Genomic DNA, 16,258 nt, shown 5'->3' with positions numbered 1-16,258 from the left:
ACTGCTAAATCTAAAATCAATTACCGGCCCTCGAAGGAGACCACTTCAAACACAATGCCCTCCATGACTTCATCCCTTTCGTAACGAGCCAGGCATCGATCCCGCATCAGCAAATGAAAATGGATGTAGGTTTGCCAGCACAACTGTCAAGCTGCTGCTGAGTGACAAATAATCACTGGTGATGAACAGGCTCTCATATTAACTGATTAGGTGGGTTGGGGCAAATGCAAAACTACGCATTTCCTTTTTAAGCTCGTCTTGCGTGTGGATTATGAAAAAACGGTAGGGGTACTCAAAAGAGCATGAGGGAAAACAAATGGAAATGAAAATAAAATCCACTAAGTAGGGTAGTCTCCAGAGCAATTTATGTTGCATTCACACCAATTTGGTTGCTCCTTTTCAACCACAACCAATCAGCGAACCCAAAATGTGATTTTATGAGAATGTTGAGAATATAATCATAACACCACAGGCGCTGTTGGGTCCGACAGGCTGCTCTTCCTAAACCACGATCAGGAGACTCACATTTCTCTATGTGCATGCGTGTGTGCCTGCAAGTGTGTGTCTACCCAGCTGTGACCAAATTCATCATTTTGGGCATGAACCTTGCCCTCCATTACACATCAGTGGACAACATTTGCAGGACTGAAAAAAATAAATGACTTAATTTCAGGGAATCGTGGGGTGGGTGGAATCTGGGTCAACCCCCCACCCACTTCGCATCCCCACCCCCACCCCCACCCAAAACCTAATCCTGGTGGTTTACACACAGGCATGGCCACATGCATTAAATATCTCTTTTAATCTGAGCATTGATCATTTGTCGTGTTTGTGTGTGAGCTTGTGTGTGCGTGATTTGAAAGAGCAAAATATACAGTTGGTAATGAACACTATTCTATTCCAGGGAGTTAAATTATCATACAAGGTCAAAAATATACAAGCGTTATCATACCTTTATGCTGCAGAGAGAAAGAAAAAAAACACTTGCTCATCTACTGGGAAACAACAGTGATATAGACATTCTATTAAAAGTGGGGCTTAGAAAAGAAAGACGAAATGACTGTATGAGAAGGTGTTTCTTTGAGCAAATTAAATATCCTCAACATCAGCTCTTAGTGATTAACAGCTTTTTTTTACCTCTATGACTAACCCAGCCCAAGGGTTGACTGCCAACCTGGGAATACTTTTACTGCATGTCATGTTTTCAGTGACACTTTTCAAAGTGAACTTCCCAATGACTGCTGTGGAACAAAATGACCATCACTGGCTGACCAAAATATTTAAATAACTCTGCCAGTGGGTGGGTGGGGGCATCCTGGTGGCTCAACCAGAGAGGCTTGCACCATGTGGGCCCCGGCCTTATTGTAGCCCCCCAGGGAAATGACCTAGCTCAAGGCCTTCACTAGATGTCTTCCAATTCCTCTCCCAATTCCAGTCCATCTCACCTACTCTTCTTCTTTCAGCTTGTTCCCTGTTTTTCCGGAGTCACCACAGCGGATTATATAGTTTCCATCGGTACCATGTGAGGGTACAGCACCAATGGCAGCCACAGTTAACCCGGGCCTCAACAGATCCAGTATGGTCTTGTCAATCCGGATACTGATTTGGCAAAATTTTACGTCGGATGCCCTTTCTGACACAACCACTAACCCTATGGACGGGGGCACAGGTAAAGCACTAGATGCAATCCCAGTATTCATGGATTTGCACCCATGCCTGTCAGATTTGCTCATCTCATCTATTCTGTCCAATTGAAAAACCAATGCAGATTAACCAACATAGAAAAACACATTGTCCCACCTCTTGTCCAGTAAGGAAGAGCAACACGTCTCCCTCGTCCTCCTCACACATGTGGATTTGAATGACAGTGCGTATGGCAGCCTCCAGGTAGTCTCTCTCAGGCTCTGGCGTGTAGAAGATCTCCACAGGGTGCGTCCGCCCAGGGATGGTCAGCAGCGGGCAGCTGTCAAAGTAAACCTGGAACTTGCCAGCATCTAGTGTGGCACTCATGACGATGACCTGACCGAGGGAGGGCACAGGGGACATAAAGAAAAGTGAGGGATAAGGAATTTAGGTAAAGTGAAGGGAGAGAGAGAGAGAAAAGAAAACAGACAGCCCGGTATAAACAATGGTAGTAGTTATTATGGGAGTGGGCACTCATGTGAGGAATGAGTTGGCATTTGATATGGCTCGCTGATGACAGTAATAGGGGATAAGGGCACATTGTAAGTAGATAAACGGAATACCAAATACAGGATGACAAAGTAGAGGACAGCACAAAAAGCCATAGAGGGCGGATATTGCATGGGAGTAGAGTTTAGAATGAGGGCATTGGAGCAAACCCAAGATGGTGAATATACGGTATCAATTGACATTAAACTTCAAGTCCCTGACCTATGCAAGGCCATGAACTGAATAACGTTTTATTATACAAGAAAATACATGTAAATTGACTCTTGCGGTTTGCTCATATGAAACATAAGTCAAGTCAAGTCAGTTTATTTATAGAGTACATTTAAAAACAACAAACGTTGACCCAAGTGCTTTACAGAGATTAAAACAATTAAAATCAAACAAAAACACAGGAATGATCAAATTAAAACACAGGAACGATCAAATAAAAACACAGACATAAATAAGAGGCTCTAAGTGATAAAAGCATAGCAAATCATGGTAAAATCCTAACACAAGCAGCATTGCACAAACAACCAATAAAATACAAATAAAAGCCAGAGTCGTCAGGCATGTCTCAGTGGTTCCCACACAGACTTTACCTGGTTGGGCCTCCCAGGTATATTTACGTTCTCATATGCACAGGCATTGGAGCTCTTTGAAAAACCTAGTGCCGGCAGGTAATGCCAGCCTTTAACGCCGGCTACCACCACAAGTATATTTCAGACCTGTGAGAAACACTGTTGTCACAATGACAATTAAGAGGCTAAAGAAACAAGATGGGTCTTTAGACGTGTTTTAAAAATATCAATGGAAGGGGACAATCTAATTATTAGTGGTAAACTATTCCACAATTCAGGGCCACCAACGGAAAATGCTCGATCACCTTTTGTTTTTAACTGGGTGCGTGGAATGAAGAGCAGTAATTGGTCAGCAGATCTCAAGGGGTCTGGAGGTGGAATGGGAGATGAGCAGTTCAGAGATGTAACCTGGTGCCAGGCCATGCAGTGATTTAAAAACAAATAAATTAATCTTAAAATCAATTCTGAACTTCACTGGTAACCAGTGAAGAGAGGCCAGTAAAGGGGAGATGTGGTCTCTCTTCTTGGTACCAGTGAGGAGTCTCGCTGCTGCATTTTGAACCACCTTTAAGTGAGATAGGGATGACTGACTGATTCCTACACAGAGGGAATTGGAGTAGTCGAGGCGAGGAGAAATGAAAGTGTGAATTATAGTCTCCAAATCTTTAACGGACAGGAATGATATTAGTTTGGCAATGGATCCATGATGGAAGCCAGTACTGACAACTGAGTTGATTTGTTTATCAATTTTAAACCAGAATCAAAGATAACACTGAGATTTCTTACATGGGACATTCAATGAGAGGCCCGAGGGCATTGATTGTGGTTGTGGAGTTGTCTGGAGGGCCAAAGATTAAGACCTCAGTTTTAATCTGATTTTGCTGAAGGAAGCTTTTTGCTACCCAGGAGTTACATCCACAATGCAATTACAAGGGCATTAACACTGCATAGATTACAAGATTTCAGCAGGAGGTACAGCTGAGTGTCACTGGCATAACAATGATAAGAGATAATGTTTTCTGAAAAAAAGCCCTCAAAGGAGGCATATATAGGGAAAATGAAATAGGGCCTAAAATGGACCCTTGTGGTACTCCACAGATGGATGCAGAGGAAGAGAAGACTATCATTTCTAAAACAAGCTGATCAGTCTTGGAGGTAGCAGGCAAACCACTGAAGGGCCTGTCCCTGAATGCCAACATGTTTAAGGCCAACATGTTTAAGGCTGTCCAAGAGGATGGAGTGATTGACAGTGACGAAGGCCGAGAGATCTAACAGAACTAAAATAATGTAATTTCCAGAATCTAAAGACAAGAACAAATCATTTTTCACCCTCAGGAGAGCAGACTCTGGGCTATGGTGCATCCTAAAACCTGACTGAAATTTGTCCAGTATGCTGAATTTGTCCAAAAAGGAGAAGAGTTGAGAGAATGCTACTTTCTCAAGAACTTTGGATAAAAATGAGAGCTCTGAGACTGGTCGGTAATTGTTATGAACAGATGGATCTAAGTTAGGTTTTTTGATCAGAGGGTGAATGACAGCATGTTTAAAGCCAGCTGAGACATAGCCAATTACCAAGGAGCTATTGAATACTAGGCCCACCAGTGTCCAGCACTTTCTTAAGTAGGCGTGACAGAATAATGTCTAAGGGACATGTACTAGGATTCATATGAGATAATGTGTAAAAGAGGAGAGAGAAATCGGTTCAAAGTTGATAAAACTGGGGAGGTTGAGCTTATTTCTGACGGATCGTAGGAGGATGGTGAGATCTGAGATCGTATAGTGTCAATTTTGCTAATAAATAATCTTAGAAAATATCCACAGGTATCCAGTGTTGCTTCATGACAATTTGTGACTGCAGGGTTGAGAACTGTATTTATTGTATTAAATAAATCTTTGGGTCTATGGGTGTGTTTGACAATTACATCAGATAAATATTTGATTCTCTCTACTTGGACACATTTGGTATGTAGCCAGACAGTATCTCAGATGCTGGTGGAGCTTATCTTTTTTCCATTTATGCCCTGCTCGCCTGCACTCCTGCCTAGCTGCATGAGTTATGGCGTTAAACCAGGGCTGAGCTTTGATTTTAGCTTTTCTAACTTTGTGAGAGGCAATTGAGCACAGAATATTAGAGCAAGTGCAATTGAATACTGTGACCAGTTCTTCTTGACCCAGACCAGCAGGGGAAGCTTTAATGAGAGCAGAGGAGAAGCATCCGAGAATTGCCTGGCAGTGAGAAGGGTAATAGACTTGGAATAGTTTCCTGGCAGACAGGGTTTAGGAGTCTTGGAGGGGAGTGAGGAGGAAAACATAATGGGTCAATAATCAGATAAACTGACATCGTTTATCTGGACATAGGGGACCGGAATGCCAAAAGTTAAAATAAGGTCAAGAGAATGACCATGTTCGTGAATAGGACCCATGACTAATTTGATGGACAGCAAATATGTTAAAAATCACCTCAAATGAAAAGGTTATAAGATTTAGTAATCATAAAAGACAAAAACAAGAGAATTGGTCAATAAAAACCTTGTTGAATTTACAGAGTCTGTATATAAGAGCAAAAGGTACTGGAATTGACTGTTCAAACTTACACAAGTAATTCAAAACTTGCATATTCATCAGCCAGCATGGGTTTTACAGATTAAAAAGATCTTTAAAAAGCATAGCCAGACCCCACAATGGCCAGTAAGCCGCAGTGAGTTAAGAATTTTGTATTTTGGAGGACACAACTCAGAAACGGTGCTGATTTCACCAGGTCTTTGACAGGTTTCAGTGAGAAAAAAAAACAAAAACTAATTTATGGGTTAAAATAAACTCATTTAAAATGAAGGAATTGTTGGAGAAAGATCTGACATTTAAAAGCGTCATTTTTACGAGAGGTGCCACTTGGGGAGTATGCAGAATGGCTTGCCTGCGATTGGATGAACTATGGATCAGATTACATGCATTGGAAGCAGTAGTGTGGCCGTACTGGTGGGAACATAACCATAAGATGTAACATGACATTATCATGAAGTATGTCCAAGTTTAAGCAGGCAAGGAACATAAATTTTAGGGAGCAATGAATCTTTTCTTTTCAGTGTTCAAATGGGTAAAAGTCAGTTGAAGTCTACGTGAAAGAGAAAAACAATCAAATAATTGGACCTTTACACTATTCACACCCAAGAATGCACAGTAAGAAACATCAATATTAATATGTGCACATCTGTATTAAATTGTACTGAGTAAATTAATAAACATTTTGAATTACTCAGCACTCACACCATTGATTGAAAAAGCAGTCAGCGGTCATTCATTTTCAATGAGTGGGCGGTGAGAACCACATCACTGTAGTAGCAGCGGGCAGAGCGATGCAAGTACCCATAGTGACAAATTGAAGTTAAACTGAGATTAACTTTATGCAAATTATGGATGACATGCAGAGGCAGAAACCAATCGCATTCATGGATTTCTTCTCACTCTAGCATCTCTACTTCAAATTATATGGATTTTTGGGTAACTGAGCTTGATGTCAGTAACACAGCTTGAACAAGCCACCCCCTTGGCAACAACTGCGAGTAGGCTTGCAGCTTACAGCAAGTGACCAGAGTGACCGCTGGCGCTCATGATGCATCTGATGTGAGCAGAAGGTTAAACTACAAAATACTAACTATACTGCCCACTGACAAACTATCTAATGGTTGTGAAACTGAGTAAAAGGTAGTTGTGAAAGTAGGTACTGGATACAAGCAGGAGAGTATTAATGTCAGTTCATCTCAATGCCGAGACTGTACAGCTGACTGGATGGGACGGGGGGTGTACTGCTTCCGCGCCTGGTTATTTTAGTTCCAACTGTCTGATAATTGCTTTTCTGTTCACTACTAGTGAACAGAGTTTCTGTCTCAATGAATTCACCAAGCACTGTTCTGCCAACAAGATTATAGTATATATTATTGATTATTGCAAACTGCTCTCTCTCACGTCTTTTCTCTCTCTCTCTCTCTGAATGACATCATCTCATCTCTCCTCCTATGTATGTGAATAGTGTGATGTGAGTCTCCCTTGTGTGCACCTCTAGTCTGTCCTCCTCCGAGGTCTCCATGGTGAAGGTGGTCGCCACCTGGACATTGCTTGGCATCCTCTTCATCACATTTTTTTTTGTTCCGGTGGCATCTGACCACTCCTTGGCATCCTCCTCATCATATACTTCATATATTTTCTAATTCAATTATAATTCTGTTATTCTCTTTCAATGGTGTATTCTGTAAATTGTGTACACACAACATCCATCGCACATCTGTCCGTCTTGGGAGAGAGATCCCTCCGCTGTTCCTCTCCCTGAGGTTTCTTCCTATTTTTTCTCCCCGTTAAAGCGTTTTTTTCAGGGAGATGTTCCATATCCGACGCTAAGGTCTAAGGACGCGATGTTGTACTGCTGTAAATCCCACTGAGGCAAATTTGTAATTTGTGATAATCTACTACTACTACTACTACTTTCGGCTGCTCCCGTTAAGGGTCGCCACAGCGGATCATCCGTTTCCATTTCTTCCGGTCTTCTGAGTCTTCCTCTGTCACACCAGCCACCTGCATGTCCTCCCTCTCCACATCCATAAACCTCCTCTTTGGCATTCCTCTTTTCCTCTTTCCTGGCAGCTCCATATTCATCATCCTTCTCCCAATATACCCAGCATCTCTCCTCCACACATGTCCAAGCCATCTCAATCTTGCCTCTCTTGCTTTGTCTCCAAACCGTCCAACCTGAGCGGTCCCTCTAATATAATCATTCCTAATCCTGTCCTTCTTCGTCACTCCCAGTGAAAATCTTGGCATCTTCAACTCTGCCACCTCCAGCTCCGCCTCCTGTCTTTTCATCAGTGTCACTGTCTCTAAACCATATAACATAGCTGGTCTCACAACCATCCTGTAAATCTTCCCTTTAACTCTTGCTGGCACCCTTCTGTCGCAAATCACTCCTGACACTCTTCTCCACCCACTGCACCCTGCCTGCACTCTCTTCTTCACCTCTCTACTGCACTCCCCGTTACTTTGGGCAGTTGACCCCAAGTATTTAAACTCATATGCCTTCGTCAGCTCCACTCCTTGCATCCTGACCATTCCACTGTCCTCCCTCTCATTCACGCACAGGTATTCCGTAATTTGGGATAATGGGCTAAACAAATAAAACTGACTTGACAACTATACGTATTATCTGCGGTTTTGGGTAAGCGATTATCCTTGAGCATGGGCAGAAAACAGCTTATGGTCTACTGTGCTGACTAGAGTAAGGTCTCTCGATGGCTGGCGCAAACCAGACCATTATAAATAAAAAGTAAAGGATGAACTCAGTAGTTGGCCATTTTCTGTGGCAGGTGGAATTTCTTCAGCTGCCATGAGAGGTATGTGCTTCTAGTCCTGTTTTTAAGTTTGGTATACAATGTTCTCCCTGGATCCCATTAGAATGAGTGCATTAGGATTCTGATGGGAGGCACGTCTCCCATTTTCAATCTCAAATATTTTCAGGGGCCAGAGTCTCCGCATTTCGCTTTACGCTCTGCAAGACATCATAATTGCTCTTAATCAAGGCAAATTAAACTTTCAAATTTGGAAAGGAACGAGGATGAGGGATGTAGAGAAGCGCGGGAGTGGTGGTGGGGGAGGATGGTTTCACTATAAATGCAACCTCATTTAACAGTCCCCCGAACAACTGCCCAACCTTTGATTCCACACTGACAAACAACTAGTCATTACCCATCTGCTTTATGAGAATTATGTTTGGCACACTCAGTCTATAAACCCCGCCACCAAGCTCCCTGCAACAGCAGCATGCCCCCCTCCCATCCCCCGAATTAACTGACTTAAAATGGGCTGACCTGGGGAGCCATCTCTACTGTCACAGAGGGGACTAGCAGTGCATTTCTGAGCTCGACGACATGTTTTGCTTTACCTCAACAGACAGTTAGCAGATGGAGGATGAGTTGGGGTTTATAATGTAGACGATAACAATGATTTTTCCTTTAGCTCTAAATTGGCCACAACTGTAAATCTCATACTATAATGACTTGACTTAATGACAAGTGGGGCTACCTTGAGGTCCTGCCTCTGACGGACCACCTCCTTGAGGACCCCCATGAGGATGTCGGTGGCTAAAGTTCGTTCATGGGCTTCGTCCAGGATAATGACACCATATCGTTCCAGCAGGGGATCATTCATGGCCTCACGCAGCAACATTCCATCTGTCATATACCTGGGTGATAAGACACCAGACAAATATGTCAAAGGTGCATATAATTCTCCAAGTAGACAGCAAGGTCAAGAACAACCAAGTGTATTACATTGCTGTCCCAAAGTCTCAGCTCAGGTCTGTGGGCTCAAGACTTTGGGACATCCTACCTAAAAAGCTCAGGCTAGTCCATTCAATTCCATCTTTTAAAGTTCTCCTTAGAGCTCACATTTCATTCAAAAGGACCCCCCCCAAGCAATATTTTAATATCTTCTAACTGTTTGTGTTCTTTAAAAAGATTTTCAAATTCATATCAAAATGGCCAATATAAATAAATGTGATATACCATATTTACCATAACAGGAGATGAGTGTGGCATCATTTTAAAAAGGATTAAATAGTTTGCGGTAACAAACCCTTCCTCTTACTTGAGAACAGTCTTGGCTGAACTGCAGTCCTCGAACCTGATGGAATAGCCCACCTCTTGGCCCAGCATGACATCCATCTCATCAGCCACCCTTTGGGCCACACTCATGGCAGCCACCCTCCGAGGCTGAGTGCATGCGACAGCTCTCTTGGGTCCTGGTATGGCCCGCACCATGTCGACACACCACTGGGGTATCTGAGGGACCAGTTAATAGTGGTCACTTAGGCAGGGTTTAAACCAGACAGGCGTATAACACTGCATGTTAACACTCGAGATCTTCTGTCAGTTTGTATGTTCCCTCAGTAGTCTACAGTATAATTCAATATGCAGCATCAAATGCACAACTTTTGGAGACACAAAAGAGAAAAGCAGGTCTATTTTGAGAGTACAATTGGGAGCATTTGCAAAAAAAGGTGAGAACTAAAAAGTAATTATTCCCTTTGATGGAACATTTTCAGTTTTTAACAATGACTCCCTTTACATGAACTAATGAAGAATCAACATGCCACATTAGCTGTAGTGAGCATCCAGTATGTGTTCTTAGATCATCTTGTTTGTAATCAGTAAAATAAACCAGAAAAAAACAAACAAACAAACTATCAAATAGGTTTATTATGTTTCTTATCAGAGTTCAGCTAATCATAGCATTTGACATGATGACAAGTGACATGCCTACATGGAGGCCAAGATTAGGTGACAACTCAGCTGTAGGTACTGAAGTAAAGCTCTCATAACTAAATATCACATCAGGGTCCTCGTTACTGTAACCTCTCGATCACCACACACTGCAAACAATATCCTGCAAAGCAGATATCTGTATGAAACAATCACTTAAACCATTTTTATTGTTAAGCAGGAATCACTCTCTCCGCTAAAAAGCGGAGGAGGCCTGCAAAGATTGCACATGTTAGAGTCTTACCTCCACTCTGTTTGACTTGTGGTTTGGATGACTACAAAAATTCACACAGCAGCAGTACGATTTATACATAAGAGAAGCAGATCATCAGAGCCCCTTTACTGAAATGCACTTCGATGAGTGATGAAACATTTCTCCCACTAAACGTTGTGTCCAGATGAACTGATTCACCTTTCTGTGATTTCCTTACCGGAACTATTGAGCATGCACAAAGACAATACTTGGGTATCATCTCTTATTGGCCTCAACACAATGCAGCACTCAATTTTCATGAACTGGTTTAATTATCCAGTTATTCCATACATAACGCGAACGCCCCCCACCCCTTCATCCACACACACACACACTTCAAGTATAGCCGCCACTGACAAATATCTTCAAAATGCATCACTGCCCTTTGTTACAACAGTCATTTCAATAAAAGGACCCCACACACTTTATGATTGTGGCTATCTTCCACATTTAGTGTATACTGTCTGACAGGAAAAAAGTAAATCTTGACATGTTCCCTTGTCACATTTTACGAAATGAAGTGAGACAACTTTTACACTGTACGAACAGAGATGAATGATCGATGTCAGATGATGGCCATGGCCGCAGCAAAAAGATGACCTGGTCCTATAGATATTCAACATGGTCTCGTGTAAAAAAAACAAAAAACATGCTGTTACGGTAACAATGGCAATTTTTGACTTAAAAAACTCAAAAAGAAGAGATGATATAGGTTAACAATTCTCCAAAGTGAGGTTGAGATAGCAACATCAAGAAATTTTTAATCAGAGAGTCTAGACAGGTACTATTTTGGACTAGTAGATGACTCATAATTCCCTGACAACAATACATGCACATGCGTGTGTGTGTGTATAATAGTACTGAATAGTGTATACTGACTAGTGTCATCCTTTTGTTAAAAAATACGTAGCTATATATTCTATGAATCGCAACCACTTGTATGACATCAGTTTCTACCATCCTCCCATTGGCCACTCACCACGATAGTGTCACAACTGTAGTATTTATCGTTGTATCCCGTCAAACTATACGATGACGGCTGAAATTTTCTGACACTGCTAAAACTTCTTCAAACCCTATGATGGCACTCTGTTGGCTGTCTTTAACTCAGTCACATTGATACCCACCCAAGGTACCCAAGTCACCCAAGATAGCCGACCAATGCTCATGATGAACAACTTTCCCACTTCAAGCAAATCTGGTCTTAGGCAGCCTTACGATGGCCGATATGGCAGTGGGTGTGGGGGGCTAAAGGCTCTGTAAACTACTACTACTATTTTCGGCTGCTCCCGTTAGGGGTCGCCGCAGCGGATCATCCATAAAGCCTTTGTAAACTGCACGTGCTAAATCTGTGCATCCACACTTCATACGTTTTTGTTGTATATGTTTTCAGATGCGCAATTACATCTGGGTTATTCACAGTTCCAAACACAATGTGAGGCCAATCCACCTTGTGCAGTGGCCTGGCTGATCCGATCACACCATGGACTCAATGAAACTTTTGAGCTTCCAGACTTGTCAGTTGATGCAGCCTGGTGTGATCAGATCACTAGGTTGCATTGAAAAAATACATGTAATCGAAGCCACTATGTCATCAGTCCAAAATTCAGTGTACCAGAAGAAAGGAAAGAAGGAGCACAAAGCCTTCTTTACCTGTGTGGTCTTCCCAGAGCCAGTCTCTCCAACCAGCACAAAGCTCTGGTTGCATGCCAGGATGTCAGTGAAGCGTTCTCTGTACTCCCACACAGGGAGCTGTAGACGCTTCTTGAGGATCTCGTAGTAGCGGGGCGTATGGGGCAGGTTGGTGAAGGGGTTGATCTGCTGGTGCATGACTGTCTGCTTTAGGAGGCCTCCGACAACCGCAGCCGGGTTGAGGGCCACTGTGGGAGGCTTCACATCCCTCTCTCTGTCCTTGTCACGGTCTCTGTCCCGATCCCTGTCCTTTGACCTTTCATCACGGTCTCTGTCACGGTCACGGTCACGCCTGTGTAATGGAAGTGTTTGAGGATTAGACCGAGTTTAGCCTTGTTACAAGTTCTACCTTCTAAAAACACAAACCAGAAATTACCTTAATGTAGGTCAAACACCCACATACGCTTGCTTCAGAATCAACCACACCAAAAATAATTTTAACAAGAAATGACCAAACTAAGTGAAACCAGAACCAGACAAAGAACACAAAGCTGTAAAAGGCAAAACATGGAGTCGACAGTTTACAAATGTTAGGCCATGTCAAGTTGTATTCTTCAAATCACATGAAAAGGTTACTGCACATTCTTATTCACCATGGAGAAAGACATAGCCTAATCAAGTGTAGCATGCAAAGGTCATGAACAGACTAATTGTCTGCAATGCAAATCAAGTAAAAATAAAGAACACGTTTTCCTACTTCAGAAAAATGCTTATCTCACGGCTTGTGACCATAAGGTCACCCATTCTTATTGTTTTTGCTTTGTCTGGTTTTCCTTCTTTGTAAAGCGCTTTGTAACATTGTTTTAAAAAAGTGCTATAGCTTTAAATAAAGTTATGATTATTCAGAGCCCCAGAATAGTTGCTGGAGAAGTGAGCATAACGTTAAGTCCCGCCTCATACATTTGTATGTGTATGAACAAGGGCATCGCAGACAAAGAACATGCATGCCCAACAAACTTCCCCAAGATTAACAAAGGCTAGGGTGGCGTAGGTAACCTGATTCAACATTGATTCCTGCATTCAAGATATATTTTAGGGGAATAACAAGAGTCTCCGCTTTCATATTAATTGTCATACCCTATGATAGCTCTGACAGTATCATCATATGAGATGACACATCAATGCATTGTAGTGCTTGGTTTTTACTTCAATGCTGCTGACATGGAACGAATGGTTAGATGCAATTCATTCAGTTCTAACTGTTTGCCTATGCAGACAAATGCAATGTGCAAAGATACTCGGCTCTTCGGGTATCGAAAAGAAGTTCAAATTCACAAATAGAACTTGCACTAGGAGCACAGAGAAGTAGGGAAAACAGACCTTGCACACATCTTAACTATAGGCCGTGCTTTGTCGATGTCTCTGGGAATAAAAAATAAGAACAAGCGCGACACGTGTGGGTGAATCGACACGAACGACTCTAATAAAAAGAGTCGTTCAAAAAGATCGATTCCTTCACCTCCTGCACACTCTCGCCGATAGGGGGTTTAGGCCACGGTCAATGTGTGGGGTGCCCCGTATCCAAAAGCCGTGACTTGCATCAAAACAACATTTGACCTCGTTGCGTATTATAATACTTTAAAGTTTTACGGTTCGTAGTGTGTTGCCATTACGTGTGATCTGGCATCAGATTAAGCTCCCTGAAACATGACCCACGGGCCCCAGGCTTTAGCAAAAAGGCTAACAGGTAGCCACGTGTAGGCCAGACTGTAAACACATACTACTGGATTAATAATGCTATCTAACAATAAGTAAGAAATGAAACACCATCGGTTGTACTATTCATATCCAGTATTTCTCTGTGGATTGTGATCTTGTCACAGACCATAGCAGGAGACATAAACTGACGATGATGTTTGTTAGCATGATCAGTTAGCTGGCGTCACGCGTCGGGACAACAACAAACCATCGCCGTCGGCGGGTCGGAGGTGATTTCTCTGAGGTACAATAGTAAACCTGCAGGGTGTTTTTCTACTACATACCCTTCAGAGCACGTCCTCTTTTTGCCCGACGAATAATCATCGCCCAAATCTAAACGATGTCGCTTCGACATCTCACCGGAGTAGATCCGAATTTATCAATCGGAGCTGGCTGGTTTGCGCCATGCAATTTTACCGCACTCCGCTCAAATACCGGCAAAATGGCGACCGGAAGCTCTTACCTCATTATTATTATTATCCTCGAGAAAGGGACTCGAAAAGCTGCGGCTTTTTTAATCGGAGACCCGAAGGGCGCTTTGCAAGTAAACAATCCTCGGTTGATTTCATCGACGCATACTGTGAGATTAGGTGTAGTTGCAACGGAAACCGGTTTTTGATGGCAAAGGTTGGGATCCTGACGGTCCGCTGCCGTCTCTCGACCGGGTCGGGATTGTAAACCCGCCAAACAACAGTCCCTGTTGTTGCCTCGCCCCCTTGAGTTCACCGCTTCAACTTCACTGCAGTCTGGTGGGGGATATATATATATATATATAGATAGATAGATAGATAGATAGATAGATAGATAGATAGATAGATAGATAGATAGATAGATAGCTATATATATATATTTCCTATATCTATCTATCTATCTATCTATATGTGGATAGATAGATATATAGATGTAGGAAAAAATGTAATACATAGCAGTACAAGCTTGTTTCGTGCGTCGCGTACTCATCAGCTGCTAATGTGCTAATAACTTTAAAAAAATCCTACATCTATATTGACATATTGATATTCCGCTCTTCATTAGTTGAGCACTCTTATCACCACCACTGACGGTTTCCAAAAAAACAAAACAACAAAAACGCTATATATCCATTATCCAAACCGCTTATCCTGCTATCAGGGTAGCGGGAATGCTGGAGCCTATCCCAGCAGTCATTGGGCGGCAGGCGGGCAGACACACTGGGCAGGCCGCCAGGCCATCACAGGGCATTTCTTTAGCTATTCTTCTCAAGAGCCGAACCCAGCCACTGAGGATGCACAAGCCAGTGCATCCTTAGTGCCGGTCCCAAGCCCGGACAAATGGGGAGGGTTGCGTCAGGAAGGGCATCCGGCGTAAAATCTTTGCCAAATCAAATATGCGGATCATAAATAAGACTTACATACCGGATCGGTCGAGGCCCGGGTTACCATCGACCGCCACCGGTACTGTTAACCAGCAGGGTGTCGGTGGAAACTATGCTACTGTTGGGCGAAGGAGAAGGAGAGGGGGAAAGCATGTCCAGAGGCAGCTAGAGAGGAGGAAGGGTAGGCAAGTGGAGGTGAGAGTTGGAACTTTGAATGTTGGCACTATGACTGGTAAAGGGAGAGAGCTGGCTGACATGATGGAAAGAAGAAAGGTAGGCATACTGTGTGTGCAAGAGACCAGGTGGAAGGGGAGTAAGGCCAGGAGTATCGGAGGTGGGTTCAAACTCTTCTACCATGGTGTGAATGGGAGGAGAAATGGGGTAAGGGTAATTCTGAAGGAAGAGTATGTCAAGAGCGAGGTGAAGAGAGTGTCAGACAGAGTGATGAGTATGAAGCTGGAAATTGAAGTTTTATTGCTGAATGTTATCAGCGCATATGCCCCGCAAGTTGGGTGTGAGATGGATGAAAAAGAAGAATTCTGGAGTGAGTTGGACGACATGGTGGAGAGGGTACCCAAGGAGGAGAGAGTGGTGATGTTGGTGAAGGGAACAGAGGTGATGAGGAGGTGATGGGAAGGTATGGAGTCAAGAAGAGAAATGTGGAAGGACAGATGGTGCTGGATTTTGCGAAAAGGATGGAAATGGCTGTGGTGAAAACATATTTCAAGAAGAGGGAGGAACACAGGGTGACGTACAAGAGTGGAGGAAAGTGCACACAGGTGGACTATATCTTATGTAGAAGGCGCCATCTAAAAGGGATTGGAGACTGCAAGGTGGTGACAGGGGAGAACGTAGCTAGGCAGCATCGGATGGTGGTCTGTAGGATGACTTTGGAGACCAAGAAGAGGAAGCGAGTGAAGACACAGCCGAAGATCAAATGGTGGAAGTTGAAGAAGGAAGACTGTTGTGTGGAGTTCAGGCAGGAGTTAAAACGGGCACTGAGTGGTAATGAAGAGTTGCCAGATGGCTGGACAACCACTGCAGAAATAGTGAGAGAGACAGCTAGGAAGGTACTTGGTGTGTCATCAGGACAGAGGAAGGAAGACAAGGAGACTTGGTGGTGGAATGAGGAAGTACAGCAAATTATACAGAGGAAAAGGCTGGCAAGGAAGAAGTTGGATAGTAAGAGAGCTGAAGAAAGTAG

The 16,258-nt window shown here is 43.1% G+C and overlaps 1 protein-coding gene across 3 annotated transcripts in view; it reads right to left on the bottom strand.

The window, feature by feature from the left end:
- dhx15 (DEAH (Asp-Glu-Ala-His) box helicase 15) overlaps nt 1–14,321 on the bottom strand; it is a 35,007-nt gene extending 20,686 nt beyond the window's left edge. For 2 of the 3 annotated variants that reach the window (XM_056300881.1, XM_056300882.1), the window contains exons 1-5: nt 13,985–14,133; nt 11,964–12,294; nt 9,384–9,577; nt 8,820–8,979; nt 1,801–2,019 (exon numbers count right to left, since the gene is read on the bottom strand). In XM_056300881.1, coding sequence (XP_056156856.1) covers nt 1,801–2,019; nt 8,820–8,979; nt 9,384–9,577; nt 11,964–12,294; nt 13,985–14,055 — 975 coding nt within the window. In that variant the 5' untranslated portion in view covers nt 14,056–14,133. Of the gene's footprint in view, nt 1–1,800; nt 2,020–8,819; nt 8,980–9,383; nt 9,578–11,963; nt 12,295–13,984; nt 14,134–14,163 lie in introns of those variants that run through there. The other variant, XM_056300883.1, reaches the window with a different exon arrangement.
- Nucleotides 14,322–16,258: the final 1,937 nt, after the last annotated feature.

Source organism: Lampris incognitus, chromosome 20 (assembly GCF_029633865.1).
Source record: "Lampris incognitus isolate fLamInc1 chromosome 20, fLamInc1.hap2, whole genome shotgun sequence".
Taxonomy (NCBI): domain Eukaryota; kingdom Metazoa; phylum Chordata; class Actinopteri; order Lampriformes; family Lampridae; genus Lampris; species Lampris incognitus.
The sequence above is the reverse complement of the archived record's forward strand: the minus strand, read 5'-3'. Positions and strand labels throughout refer to the sequence as shown.